Source organism: Notamacropus eugenii, chromosome 5, assembly GCF_028372415.1.
Source record: "Notamacropus eugenii isolate mMacEug1 chromosome 5, mMacEug1.pri_v2, whole genome shotgun sequence".
Lineage (NCBI taxonomy): Eukaryota > Metazoa > Chordata > Mammalia > Diprotodontia > Macropodidae > Notamacropus > Notamacropus eugenii.
In genome coordinates, this window is record NC_092876.1 from 32,215,244 (window position 1) to 32,229,925 (window position 14,682).

The following is a 14,682-nucleotide window of genomic DNA, read 5'->3' on the forward strand; positions in this document are numbered from 1 at the left end:
TTTCCTTATGTGTAAAATAGGGATACTAATAGTACCTATTTCGCTAGATTATTGCCTTGGTGAAGTAAGAAGCAGGTGAAGCACTACAGAGTCTGCAGTGTCTGACTGAGGAGGGCTTTCCGAGCATCGGGATGTAGGAAGCAGCTGGGGGAACTTCGGTCAGGGACCTGTTCTTGAAGTGATCTGGGCCCCCTAGCTTCCAGGGTCTGCTCAGTCTCCTGAAGACAGCAGTCCCTAACCTCCAAGAGGTTGCCCCCAAAGAAGCCACTTTGCTGGAGTCCCCTCCAGTTCAGGATGAGTTGGGAGTCTGGTTGGTACATCCTGGTATGAGGCAGGCTATCCTAAGCATGTCTTCCCACCTTGGGAGATATGGCTTCTCCCCCTTGTAGTTTCTGCCTACCTCAGACTCACAGGTTCACCATGGACAGGGCCAGTCCAGCTGCTGGATTAGATCTCTTAAGCCTCCCACCCACACGGTGCTTTGTGGGTTGGAGATGGATCCTTGGGGTGAGGGTCCTTGGCCTCCCTCCTCCAGGTCTATAGCAGGCCCTCTGCAGCTAGGAGGGAGGGAAAGGTTTGAGATACCGACCTACCGTATAAGGGCTATTCCCAGGCCATGTTTCTCCCGCCCACAGCTTTCCAGGATACCATCCAAGGGAAGGAAGGAAAATTCCCAGCCAACGCTCCCAGTCAGCAGGCATTCCCAGCATTCCACTCCCCCCTCCAACTAAGGCAAGTAGGAGGGGGGAAATTCTGTTTTGCATCTTCCCCCTCCCCCTAGGGGAAAGGGGGTGGGGCATACAGGCAGTCATTCAGCCCCAGATGCATCCCAGCTGTTCCGAGTGAGGGAAAAGACAAGCAACACCCCTCAAAAGCTCAAAGCATAGCAGGGATGGCCAGGCGTCCAGCTGAGAGAACCCAGTACCTCTGGGAATGCCCTCAGGCATGGGTCCTACCACAGTACTGGACTCTGCACTAAGTGCTTCGGGAAGGAACCTGCTCAGAGGTTTGAGACCTCTGTCTGCCCCCTTACTGACTGGAAGCATGGCAGCTGAAAAAATGGGGGGTTTTCAATCTTTGCGTTAGCAGGATGGTGTTAGACAAGTCACTTAACCCAATCTGGCCTGTGTCCAAATCATATAGTTTTCTGCTCTAGCACAGCCTATCACATAAAACATCTCCCATTTCTGGGAGGTAAATTGTACCCTTCTGCAATCCGGCTCCTTCCTGGCCCAGGCCATCAATCAGCTCTTGAAACTGGTTAAGTAACAACTCTTTCCAAACCCAACAGTCCCAATCCAGTAATGGCTCTGGGAACAGAAGACATTTCAAGACTTGGGGAAGGGATCAGATTTGAGGGCAATGGTGGCAAGAGGGGGTTTGTAGGATGCTGAGGCCCCTCAGTCTGGTAAGAAGGCACATGCCCTCAAACTTCTCCCCCTGGAGATTTCAGGACACTAGATTCAGTTCTAAAGGACGTTAGCTGGTCCAGTCTCTTTACTCTAAAAGTAAGTAGCCCGAGGCCTGAGGATGCCATGCTATGACCCAAACTCCTTAACCCCTAGTCAATTCGCTTTCCTTCCATGCTTGAGCTTCACGAAGGTGAGATGGCTTGCTAGCCAGTGTCAGAACTCCTCAATCCTTCCTAGAAGGAAGTTGATCACCTCAGGGGCCCTCCACAGCACGGCCTGTCATTTCCTTTGTCCTCTACTTGTGCGTTTTACCCACGTGGGCCTTAGAAAGTGTTTCTGGAAGGCAGGCATGGTGTCAACCCAGCTGTGTCCTCCACTTTGGGGTTCCACCAGCATCCTTCTGTTCGGGTCAACATCAGCTGCATCCTTTAGCCACTATCCAAAGCTACTCTTCTGGAGAATCCTGGTCCATTCTCACCCCTCATCGAGACACGCAGCACATTCTTCCCTAACATAGTCACTGTTCTAACCTTTCCCTGCTTAGAAATCCCGAACAATGGACTCCCTACATTGCTGATCTATTCTCCTCACCTTCCAGGATCCATCAGCACACAGAAGGCTCATTCTATCCTGTTAAATAGGGCTGAGTTGTTGCCTAATCCTGCTCCATGTCCCTAATTTCCCAGAGCAGAGACAGGAAATGGCTTATTCAGTGCTATTTGTCACATTTTCTTAAGTGAGAGCTTCCTAAGGGCAAAGACCAGGCCCTTTTTCTTTTAAGGGATAGGAAAGAGAACTCAAACCAACTTTCACAAGGGTGACTTTTATCTGGATTTGGGGGTGGCTGTGGAAAACAATCCATTACATCAGACTGGTACCTCAACAAGAGTAAGGTTAGAGATCCACGGCTCAGCTCCAAAACTTTCCTCTTAGAACAAAAAAGATCCCATCCATGTTCAAGACCGGGGGTGGGGAAGCTGTGGCCTCAAGGCCACATGTGGCTGGATTCAGTCAAAGGGCTACACTTGAGGACCTAGAGCATTGCTTGTGGCCTCCAGGCCCCAGGTTCCTAACCCTGTCCCAAAGACCAATCACAGCTTCTTAAACCAGAATAGGTCATATACCAAGTTTATTGCAAACACCCCGCAATCCTAGCAGTTGCTTTATCGGTAGGATTTCTGGTAACGAGCCCGGGCCCCAGGGCCACCAAACTTCTTGGACTCGCAGCGCCGAGGATCAGCCACCAGGAGAGTTCGGTCATATTGGATAAGAATATCTTTTATTTCCTTCTTGGAGGCCTCGTCCACATCTGGAAAGAGGAGGAAGAGGACAGCAGATTAGTGCGCTGACAACTCCCTGGCCCATAAAACCTTGGTCCTAAGTACAAACAGTATCTAGATGCAGCTGACAAGGGGACTGAGTGCAAATCATGGCTGATATCTTTAACTAGGAGTGAGACCCAGGGAAAGTCTCTTCACCTTTCCTAATCTCAAGTCTCCTCACCTGCAAAATGAGGGACAAAAATAGCACCTACCACCCCATAGGGTGGGTTGTGAGGATCAACACACGTAATACATGCAGAGTGTTTTGTAAATCGAACGTGGTTCACCTCCCCTAAAGATGGAGGAGCCAAGTAGAGCATTCCATGGAAATACCCACCAACCATACTCCTCAAAGAAAAATCAATGGCCCATTTCTGTCCACATGATTTTTCTAGACTAAAGTCATGTATAGGTATAGCCCCTAGGCCTAACACTGGTACCCAGGAAACAGGAAGGGCATGGAAATAAACTGAATTTCACCTGACCACATCACCCATTCTTCACTTACATTTCTGGTAATAGGCCACCAGGGCTTTGGAGATGGACTGCCGGATAGCTGCAGAAGGAGGGAAATGGGGACATTAGCAGTGACCACCCCCTAAGGATACCAAGAGGCAAGTAGAGAAATTCCTGGGTTCCTCCTTCAACCCAAACCCAACTCACCATAAATCTGTGCGACATGGCCTCCTCCTTTCACACGGACCCGGATATCCACTCCAGCAAAACGTTCCTTGCCTAGCAGGAGGACAGGCTCCAGCAGCTGCAAGACAGTAGACAGTCTGAGCAGATGTGCCTCTAGGACGACAACCTCAGAGCACAGTGAAACACTCTTATCTCCCATTATTATGGCAATCTGTTCATAGATCATTATGTGAATGATGATTTGCAGAAGAGAACCCAGAATTCCTTGTCACTGAGAGCAACCCCATACTTTAGACACTGTTGTAAAAGCTTGAACCTGCCTGGAATCATAAAAGCAGCCCAATTCATACTAATGCCATCAATACTCCTCCTTGGAAGTCTGCCCACATCTGCAAGCTCCACCGTAGGCCTCTTTTTTTGGGAGGTGCTTAAGGGTGTCATTCTTCATGACCCTCAGGACTTCACCATTCCCAGCCCCCTTCTTGCTTGTCTCTCTGTACCCCCAATGCTCAACACAAGGCACAACAAAAGCAGCCATTTGGCTGCTGGTCAACTGCTCAGTCTAGATTACATTATCTGAAGGTTCTGACAATTCCCATTCTTTTCTCCAAAGGTAGTTGAGTAGAAGAATTACATTTTCTCCTGCAGATAAGCTCATAGGGACATAGAGCCTCCTTGCTCTCCCGTGATCTGCTTTGGCTCAGTGTCTTAATAGAAAGTATATTCCCACACCCCCCCTAACTCCAGTCAGCAGAAAAGAACAAGGGCACTGGGCCTGCCTTTGCCTTTTCTCTTCCCTGAAGAGATGAAGAGAGCTAGAGGAGTCAGGGCAGGTGTTGAGAACGCTGTAGGGCTAGGGCAGGCCAATCTAGGTACCTTGTATTGCAGGGTTCGAGGCTCTATCATCTCCAGTGGTCGCCCATTCACCTTGATCAGCCCATTGCCTCTCTTGCAGTGGGCCACAGCAGTGGCAGTTTTCTGGGAAGAAAAACAACTCACATTTCTATGTGGTTTTGGGGATTACAAAGTGCTTTCCTCACAGTAACAATAAAAGGTAGGTAGAGCAAAGCACTGCTTTCTAGACACAAAAACTTAAGCTAAGGAAATTGTCACCTTCCCAGCACTGCTGAGGGGCCTCTATCAGGAATCACTTTACTCCTGAAACATAAGTTTTCCACGTGCAGTGCTTCACAATTCACAAAGAGCACTTTTTGGGACAGTTCTGTGAGATAGGAATATTATCCTCCCTTTCAAGATGAGGAAACAGAAGTGCCTGAGATTCAGTAAGATAGATAGGGGGGATCCAAACTCACCAAATAACCACAGCTAAGTATTTGAGATTTCTAGAGTTCAGAAAATTTCCAATCCAAAACTTTCATTTCACTGAGAAAATAGGCCCTGTGAGTAAGTGGCATAAGAGTGCTGAACAAGAATTCAAGAAAAGTAATGTTCAAATCCTAAATTAGGTACTAGCTATGTGCCCTTGGGCACCCTTCTCCCCAACACCTCACTCATTTTGTTGAGAAGATCCTGAAGGTTACACAAGTGGAACCTCTATCGTCAAGCACCTTACAGGTGTATGTGCCATGTTCTCATACAAGATGCCCTTTCAGCCTCCCCTCTTCTGGCCTCATTTTTCCCATTTGGAAATAAAGGAGCAATTACCCCCCCAGCCAAGACAACTTCCTACGGGGGGTTAAGACCAGCTGAGACTGACAAAACCAATCACTACCCCCTGAAAGGAACAGAAAAAGGGGAGATGCCCAGCAGACCGCTGGGTGAAGAGCCCCAATCTGGGAGGGAGACAAAGAGCTCCCCGCCACCGACTCCAGTTTTCCGGCAAACGAGGAGCCGGGGCGGGCTTGTGGCGGGGCCACCTGGGCTGGGGAGGCCAACGCTCACACCTTACACGGTTGGGGGCGGTGGGACTGTACCTGAGGCAGGAGGCGGGAGATCGCCGGTCACAGCCTACAGGAGCAAAGGCCAGGCCTGGGCTCTGTCCATCGAGCCTGGGCACGCTCATCGTAGCCCCCAACCCACGCCCCGCACCCACGGGCCCACTCCTTAGAGAAAAAACCTATGTCCTAAGGGACACGGCGGGGCTGAAAGGCGTCAAACCAAGATCTGAACCCCGGGATCGCCAGGATCCTTCGGCTCAGGAGGCCCTCCGAGGCGCAGACACGTGGGCCCCGGCGGAACCGGAAGTCCCCCTCTCCCCTCCCCCACCCCGCGGACCCTCGCTTTAACCTTTCGCCCGAAGACCTGGACGGACTGGAGCGGCCCCTTGGACGGCATGTTGCTGGCGGGCAGCGCAGGCTTAGAGCCGGGCTGGAGGCGGAGAAGGCGGAGGCGGAGAAGGCGGAGGCGGAGGAGGCGGCGGCGGCGGCGGCTGTAGCGGAAGCCGAGGACTCGAGCTCCTCACTCGCGCGGCGCCGAAGCACGAAAGGGACGCTGGGCAACGCGAGGGCTGTTTTCCAGGGTTTGCGCAGGCGCAGACGCCCGGGAAAGCTGCTCACCAGAGAAAGGGGGCAGAGCCTAATAGGTGCGGCTGCGGCACTTTACGGCAGGGGCGGAGCCTGGCCTCGGTGAAAGGGGAAGCAGCCAATGGCCTAGCTCGAAGTGACGGTGATCCTTATTGGCTGGTCCTTTAAAACCGGTATGGTCATCTCCTGATCCCACCCCCTTCCCTTTCCAATCTTTCTGTTGTTTCTCTCTCTCCAGACTTCCCTCACTCTCCCAACCCCCCTTAGTCTTTCCTCTCCCCAGCCCCCCCACCCTTAAGACCCTCCCCAACGCCCCTCCCTCAAGACCCCTCCCCCTCCCCAGCCCCCTCCCTCAAGACCCTCCCCAGCGCCCCTCCCTCAAGCTCTTTCCCAACGCCCCTCCTTCAAGACTCCTCCCCTTCCCCAGCGCCCCTCCCTCAAGCTCTCCTTATCCCTCCCCAACCCCTCCACCCCCGGGCCTCGCCCCTACTTCTCCTATTTAAGATTTCCCACCCCTGCTGCACCGCCCCCAGACTCCCTCCTAGGCTTCCACCCCCTCCCTAAACACCCTCCCACCGCCCGCCCTCAGGACTGCCTTCCTTCCCTTGGCCCTCCCCTCCCTCCTTCATCTCCCGATCTTTACTCCTTCCTCAAACTCGTCCCGAGATCCCCTCCTCCGGACCCCCCTACCCCCAGCAACCCCCTCCAAGCCCTCTTGGGCTCCCCCTCAGGGACCCTCCTCCCCAAAAAAACTACCGCCCTCGCCTCCTATCCCTTTCACTCGGCCTTACCCCGGCAGCCTGGGGCGGGGGCTCCTGGAGTTGCTTCAGTTTCCCCAGCTTAGCCCTCTGCCCAGGGGGTCTGTCTACGTGTCCCCAGGACCTATAGCGCCCCTACTCCTTTGCTGGCAAGCCAGGGACCTCTGACTTCACCTCCTCCCTGATCCATCAATTGACTCATCGATCGGGGAGGGGCCTCCAAGTCCAGTCGGAAGTTTCCCACTTGTCATTTCTATCGAGCTGAGAGCTGAGGATGGATCCGAGGGTGAGTGAGGGAGTGATTGGGGCAGGGGGAAGAATGGGAAGAGAAATAAATGCCCCCCCCAGACATAGCTAGGGACCTGCATGCAGAGACACCGACTCCAGGCCCAGACAGCTCAAGGACAGGACAGACAGACCGACAGAGGGGAAGAGACACAGGTAGTCACCTACGCTAAAGAGACCCAGACCAGAAGAGCGCTAAACGGCATTAATTAGCTTGGCACAAATACTCTCTCTTTTGAGCCTCACGCCACCTGCCAGGTAAGGGCTAGGACTATTCCTAGTTTAGAAATGAGAAGACTGAGGCAGGCAAAAGAAGTGTTGGCCAGGCTGACCTGGCTAGGGAGTGAGGCCGGATTTGAATTCAGGGTCTTCTGAGAACAGGTCAACCCTCTCCACTATTGTGGCAGGGACATGTATGTTAACAGGTCTGGTCACCCTGAATCCATGATCCCTAACATGTAAACACAGGCCCCTCCACATCAGTGAGATCTGAGTGTGTGGGGCTGGGGTTCCCTTCCCTCAGCCTCAGCTGACTTGGCCCTCTCCTCACCTTCCCAAAGTTTCCCTGCTTTGGAGGGTGGGGGGCTCTGCTCTGCCCCTCCCTAATACACTCTAATCCCACCCTCCCACCCATCTCTTCCAGGTGCCTGAGGCTCCCTAGGCCAGGGAGATGGGTAGGGGTAGGAGAGGCCCTGCCCTCCCCTCCCCACCATCCCACATGTGGTTCTTCTGGGCCTTCCTTGTGTTCGTTCGCCCCCTGGGGGGGCCCCCTTTGGGGCCCCCCAGCTGCCCTTGGGAGCCATTCGAGGTCCTTATAGCTATCATGGAGGCCCTAGTGAGTGGGCAGGCTGGTGCTGGGTGGGAAGTGGGTGAGGGCATGGTGGGAAAGGAGTCTGGGCGATGTAGTGGCCAGCTCTTCCCCCTCCAATCCCAGGGAAATAGAAATGAGGGGACCCTTTATACTCCGGACAGTCTCTCTGTGAGTATGCTTTGTCCTTGTCCCACTCCCTTTGTATGGAGGGTGGGGGGCTAGTATCTCAGTGGAAGAAACAAGAAAGTCAGGGCCCTTAAGAAGGGGCAAACCTGGCTGTCCTCAGGGGTCCTAGGCAAGAGTGCCTGATTGCTTTTGCCCTAGATATCCTGGGTAGCCAGTGATCTGGGAGGGGGTGTGCCTCAGAAGTCAGCAGTTGGGGTGCTTGGGAGGTACACTCTGAGGAGTCATGGTTTGGGCCTCTGATGGGGGTGGTGGGTCTCCATCAGTGTGCGTTCTGCCGGGGCTAAGGGGAATGGAGTTTAGGGGCCTCTCTGCCAGGGGTCCCCAGGACAGGATGGAGGTGGTGGGTCTCTGCAGGTGTGCCCGATGGAGACTCTGCACTGCTTTGGGGTGGAGCTGTCTGTGATTGGGTATGAGGAGGGGCCGGCAGTAGTGAGGGCTGTGATCCGGCTGCAGCGCTCATTGACAGCCCTGGGGTCCCACCTGTGGGGAGCCAGGTGGGGAGCTGCCTCAGGGCTCTGCCCCCGCTGTGAGGAATACCCCGAGAGGCCTGTCCTCCAGTTCTTGACCAAACTTCTGGAGATACTGCACTTAGCCTGTGCTGGAGCCAGTACGGCTGGGTGAGAGGGGGTGGTCAAACCCCTGCCCAGCCCTCCCCCATATACTACCCTGCAGGTCCAGAGACAATCCCAGGTATCCCTCAGGGAAGAAGGGAGGGGAGGGAAGTGGGGGAAGAAAAAGGGAAGGGAAGGAGAGATCTTGGAGGTCTCCCTTGCTCCTTCACACCTGAATCTTCTTCACCCCCATTCTTGCTTTCAGGCTGGAGGCCTTTAGAGGCCTAGATTTCTGGGGTCCCCTATTACCACATCTACATCTGGAATGCCAACAGGTCCTAGGGTGGGTGGGAACGAGGGAAGACCCAGAGAAGAAAGAGGAAGCTGATATGGCGAGTGAATGACACCAGTCCCTTCAGGGAGGACCTGAAGTCCCCAGCTAGGGCTGGAAGTGAAGTTTGGAGATCCTTGGAGAAGGTGGAGTGGGCAGCTTCCCCAAGGCCCACCCCAGACCCCCTCCATCTCCAGACAGGTGACAATGCTGCTGCTTTCCTCACCCGGATGAGGCACCTTCCACCTTCCCTGGGCAGGATTGCTTCTGCCTTTAGGATTCCTAAAGTTCTCCTTTCCCCCTAGGCTGTATCCAGCCCCTAGCACTTGGCTGGGCACCACTTTGGCATTTATATGTTTATCAAATAAATGAGTGAATATCAGGGAGTGATTGATCTATAAACAACCTCCTAAGGGCACAGGGAGGCTTGTGAAATATTTAATGGACCTGGACCTTGCTGCCAGTTGGGTGACCCCTTTTGCATAACCTGGAACTAGTTATTCACATGTGAGGATGCACTCTGTCCCCTTTGTCATGAGACTCAGTCTCATGACCTTGCCCCAGGGACAGTGAGAGCTGCTTCCTAGGCTAAATCCCCAGCAATGACCTCTGCTCCCTACCAAACGCCATGATCCTGCAGAGACTGCTGGCCAGGGGAAGCCTTCCTAAGCACAGCTTTGTGCCAGCACACTCCTTGCTCCTGCTTTAAGTCTTCCATAGCTCCCCATTGCCTACTGTCTCAAGCTTTGCAGTGTCACACCTAGATCCCTGTGATCTTGTCTCTGGTCCGACTGGATTACTCACCTCCTAAAGTGGGCACCAAGGTTTCCTCCACCTGGATGACCTTCCCACTAACTTTAATTCTACCTGTCCAAATGCCACCCATTTCTCCTTCAAAGCCCAGAAGATTGGACATCCTTCTTGATTGACTGAGTGATCCTGGATGAGTGTCTTTCCCTCCACAGTAAGATGAAGGCCCCAGCCAGGGTGGTCTTTGTGACCTTCCTGGACCAGCTGCTTTCTCTGAAGGCCCTTGGATGGCTCTGCTGAACACTCAGTTCATCTCGCATGTTTTGTGGATGTTGCTTTTCCCATCTCCTCAACTGTATGGGACCAGGCCTTCCTGTCTTGTGCTCAGTGACTGGCACAGCAGGCTCGAACACTTAATAAAATGGTTAGTAAATCACATTTTGCCTGGCATTCACAGCATTTCTGACTTAGTCTCTTTGAGGCCTACACATTTTCTGGGCTGCCCCACCCTTCCCAATTCCACAGCTGGAATGAAGACAAAGCCATTCTTTTTCTTCCTCCATTTATTACTGTGCCTCTAAATTTACCAGGTTCAAGACAGTGTTCCATTCATTCGCAGGACAAAAGTTACCTAAAGGGGCCTGAGGATTACTGGGAGCTGCCTGAAGTTGTTCCCCAAGACCTTTAGGGATGGAAAATTCTGGGGGGCAAGAAGAGGAGCAAGGTGCCATTTCTCAGGGAGGACAGGATCAAGATCCCCCTCGGGCTGTAAGGAAGCAGGTGAGAGGGAGGGAAGGACATCAAATTTAGGGGTTCCTAATATTTATTCACTGTCTGAAGTGTCTAGCCCTGGGTTAGGATACTGGGAGCCCCCTCGCCTCCCCCTCCCAGGCTCAAGGGCCACCCTCCTTGAACCCACTGTGGAAGATCCTGGAGCCAGGCCTGGCAGGGAGGAGGAGGCCGGCTCATGGCTGGGTGGTGGTTATAACTATTCTTATTATCAGCTGGGTTGTGAGGATCAAATGAGGCCATTTGTAAAATGTTCTATGAACCTCCAAGTGGGATAGAAAGACCCGCTGTTTGTATCACTTGCTGTCATTGTTAGCCAGACTCCAGTCTGAGCCAGATGCTCAGGCTGCTCCACTAGACAGAGGTCTAACCCTATGTGCTCTGCACTGTTAGGGCTCAACTCTATGGCCGGATACTGTCCCCACTGGAGGGAGATAGCAGGGGCTGGTTAAGAAACCCCCTTCTCCCCAGGACTCAGGTTCGAAGTCAAAGGTGAAGGACCAAGGAGGATTCCCTCTCCAGAGCTGAGGCCGCTGGGTCCCTCTGCTAGCCAGGAAGGATCCTCACACCTCACACCTGTTAGTCCAAAAATACTTATTAAGCACCTACTAAGTGCCAGGAACTGTGCTAAACCCTGGGGATATGGATTAGAAAAAGAAAGACAGTCTCAGTCATTAGGGAGCTTACATTCCAACCAGGCAGACCATTTACAAAAGGCTGGTAAAGGGATCTGTAGGAGAAGATCCCTTGGGCTGGGTGGGGCTTGATGGAGTCCAGTCCCAGGAATTTGGCTGGTAGTAGGAAATGCATGAGTTGGCTGAGCTTCTAGTTCATTGGTGTCTAACTCTGCATGACCCCATTTGGGGTTTTCTTGGCTAAAAGACGAGTGGTTTACCATTTCCTTCTCCTCCAGGAAATGGAGGCAAACAGGATGACTTGCCCAGGGTCACACAGCTAGAAAGTGTCTGAGGCCAGATTGGAACTTGGGAAGATGAGTCTTCTGATTCCAGGCCTGGCAATGTATCCACTGCACCACTTTAACCCGAAGCTTTAAGTGGCTTTTGCTTTGCCCTGTCTTGTGAATTGAGGGGGTCAAAGGTATACTGAGGGTACTGATAAGATATGAGTGCCGAAGTTGACAGATTCACAAACTGTGAATGCCACCACTGCTCAGCTCTGCCAGGTGAGGCCCAAACCTTACGTCATTAGCTCTGTCCATTCTGTTACCTGCCCCTTCCACCCTCTAATTTCACCAAGTAGAACCAGGCGCTCTGGGAAGGGTGATGACCAACTTACTCGGTTTATCAAGCAGGAAGAGGCTAGTACTTTGACTTATCCTTGACATGCAAAGTAAATATGCCGAGGCCAAAATATGGAACGCAACCTTACTGTTCACCAAACAACATGATTTTATTCAGTAAAAGACAACTGAATTGAAGTCAAAAAGTCAAAGAACACATGGAAACAATCCACCATGTCATCAAAGGAGACAACTGAGGGATAATATGTCAAAACCAATCGGATACAGACAAAGCTGCCCTTTGGGGAAAATGTATCTGTCTCTCTAAACACAGATCCGTAAAAGAGAAAACAGTTAAATAAATGGACATGCAAGTAACTAAGCCTGGAAAACCACTACATTTCAGGTCCCAAAATAAAAATTCTGAAATTTGAAATTGAAAGCAAAATTTAATTAATAAAACCAGCATTGTTGGGAGGAGGGAGTCACTGAAACAAAGCATAATCTGAATGAAAATTTTAAATAGTGAGGACAACCAAATTACCAGTAACTAAAATAATAAAGGAGAATTCACAAGAAATAAAGGAAATTATCTGGAATGATTTTGACCTAGTTAACTATATGCCAGGAAAACTGCCAACTGAAATGAAATGGATAGTGACAAAAATATAAAGTACCCAGACTAAGAGAATAGAGAATATAAATAAAAGTCTCAGAAAAACAAATTGAACAAGCCATAAATGAATTCCCAAAGAAAAACCTGCAATTAGATGAATTTAAAAGTAAATTCTATCCAGTAGATATCTTAAACTCTGTATGTCCTAAACTGACATCATCACCTTTCCCCTTCCCCACGCCCCTGAACACTTTCCCTTTTTTCCTTCATCCCCCAGGCTCCCAATCCAGGAGCAGTCCAGGACTCTTCACTCCCCCCACCTCCATTCGAGCTGTTGTCAAAGCCTGTCAAGTTCACCTTTGCAATATCTCTGATTAACACCCCGCCCCCCTCTGCCCCATGCTGACCCTCATCGACTCACACCTGGATTATTGCAATTCCTACTGGAGGTCAGGGAGGTCTGTTTGCCTCACTTCAGTCTCCCACTTCAATCCATCCTCCACTCAGCCACCAAAGTGATTTTCCTACAGCACAGATCTGATCATGTCACACACACACCCAACCCCACCCCTGCTCAGTAAACTCCAGGGACTCCCTATTACCTTCAAAAACAAATATAAAGTCCTCTGGAATTCAAAGCCTTTCATAACCTGGCCCCTTCCTACCTTTCCAGACTTCATACACTTTATCCCCCCACACCTACTCCTCTATCCCGTGACACTGGCCCTCTGACTTCCAGGAGAAAAAAACAAACTACTCCTTTTCTCAGACTATAGGGCATCCTCTCTGGCTGGGTACCCCCACTTCAACTCCAACTCAGGCCTGGAATACTCTGCTCTACCTACCTACTGACCTCCCAGGCTTCGTTTAAGTCCCAGCTCAAATCCCACCTTCTGTAGAAAGCCTTCCCTAACCTTTTTAAATTTTAATGCCTTCCTTCAGTTAATTATTATTCCTATTTATCCTGTATATCAATTACTTTGTATATATCTGTTTACATGTTGTCTTCCTCATCATATTATAAATTCCTTGAGGGCCTCTTTTTTTTTTAGCTTCTATTTTAATCCCCAAGGCTTTTTATAGCACCAGCCTGGTGCTAAAGCACATCATAGTGATTTACTAAATGTTTGCTGATCGATTGAAACGTTCAAAAAATAATTATTTATAATATTACACAAATGATAAGGAAAAATAGAACAGTATGAAACACCAAACAAATCCCTTCTACTATACAGATATGGTCTTGATGCCTAAACCTGGGAGAATCAAAACAGAGACCGTTAATGATACCAGAAGCCAAGTCTCCTAATGAATATGGATGCAAAATTTTGAAGAAAATAGTGGCAGAGGCTTCAGTGACATATCAAAAAGGACAGACATTATGACTAAGTTATTAGGAAAACTTAAAATAACAGACCATATATATATGAAGAACAAGAAAAAAAACCATACTATTATATCAACAGATACAGAAAAAGCTTTTGGCAAAATACAACACCTATTTCTGTTAAAAAATACTAAAAAGCGTAGGGCTAAATGGATCCTTCTTTAGTATGGTGAATGGCATCTAACTATTCCCTCAGAGTTAGCATTATATGTGATGAAGATAAACTTGAGGTCTTTCTAATGAGATCAGGGGTAAAGTAAGAATGGATGCCCTATTGTCACCAGTATTATTTTAATGCAATTCGAGCCTGGAGATAGGTAGACTCATCTTCCTGAGTTCAAATTCAGCTTAGCTATGTGACCCTGGGCAAATCAATTCATGCTGTTTGCCTCAGTTTCCTCATCCGTAAAATGAGCTGGAGAAGGAAATGGTAAACCACTCCAGTATCTTTGCCAAGAAAACTCCCAAAAGGGGTCATGAAGAGTAAGTACAGACTTACAATAAGGCAAAACTGGAAAGCAGTTTGGGAGAAACTAGGTTTAGTTAGACCCACACATCATACCATATATCAAGATAAACACTAAATAGATTCATGTCTTAATGAGAAAAAGTCACATTATAAACAAATCAGAGGAGCAAAGGAGAAATTAACTTTCAGATCTGGGGGAAAGAACAGTCAAATGAAGATGGAAATTTTAAAAATAAAGATAAGGATATGAGATAAGATAATAAGATAAAAGGGGCAATCTTGATTACAGAAAATTAAATAATTTTTGCACAAACAAAACCAATGCAATTAACTTTAGGAGGAAAAGGTAACTGGGGGAAATCTTTGCATAAAGTTTATTTGATATTATTTCCAATATATACGGAACTGATTTAAATTTGTAAGTACAATAGCTGTTCTCCCATAGATAAGTGGTCAAAGGATATGAAACAATTTTCCATGGAAAAAAAATCCAGGTTATCAACAAGCATATATTTTGAAAAAAATGCTCCAAATTACTAATTAACTAAGGAATTCATGCAGCCCTGGGGTTCCAACTCACATCCCTCATCAGATTGGCAAAGACGACAAATGTAGCAGAGGCTTCACGAAAATGGATACAAATGAACTCC

The 14,682-nt window shown here is 49.7% G+C and overlaps 2 protein-coding genes across 7 annotated transcripts; one reads left to right on the plus strand and one right to left on the minus strand.

Annotated features, from left to right (window-relative positions):
- Nucleotides 1-2,524: 2,524 nt before the first annotated feature.
- Nucleotides 2,525-6,731, minus strand: RPS16 (ribosomal protein S16). The gene is made up of 6 exons (XM_072608392.1): nt 6,651-6,731; nt 5,624-5,884; nt 4,253-4,354; nt 3,398-3,494; nt 3,243-3,290; nt 2,525-2,721 (listed from the first exon to the last, which is right to left on the minus strand). Exons 2-6 carry the CDS (start codon nt 5,669-5,671, stop codon nt 2,576-2,578), a joined length of 441 nt encoding a protein of 146 aa, XP_072464493.1. The 5' UTR covers nt 5,672-5,884; nt 6,651-6,731; the 3' UTR covers nt 2,525-2,575.
- On the plus strand, nt 6,722-9,956 carry LOC140503948 (interleukin-15-like). 6 transcript variants are annotated; one of them, XR_011966914.1, is made up of 4 exons: nt 6,722-6,903; nt 7,546-7,737; nt 7,837-7,881; nt 8,716-9,956. XR_011966914.1 is itself a non-coding variant. In XM_072608389.1 (4 exons), exons 2-4 carry the CDS (start codon nt 7,573-7,575, stop codon nt 8,518-8,520), a joined length of 477 nt encoding a protein of 158 aa, XP_072464490.1. In that variant the 5' UTR covers nt 6,722-6,903; nt 7,546-7,572; the 3' UTR covers nt 8,521-8,807. The 6 variants fall into 6 exon arrangements, 2 of the variants coding, with proteins under 2 accessions (XP_072464490.1, XP_072464491.1); XR_011966917.1 differs by having other exon boundaries at nt 9,747-9,849; XR_011966915.1 differs by having other exon boundaries at nt 7,816-7,881; nt 8,716-9,163.
- The last annotated feature ends 4,726 nt before the right edge of the window (nt 9,957-14,682 follow it).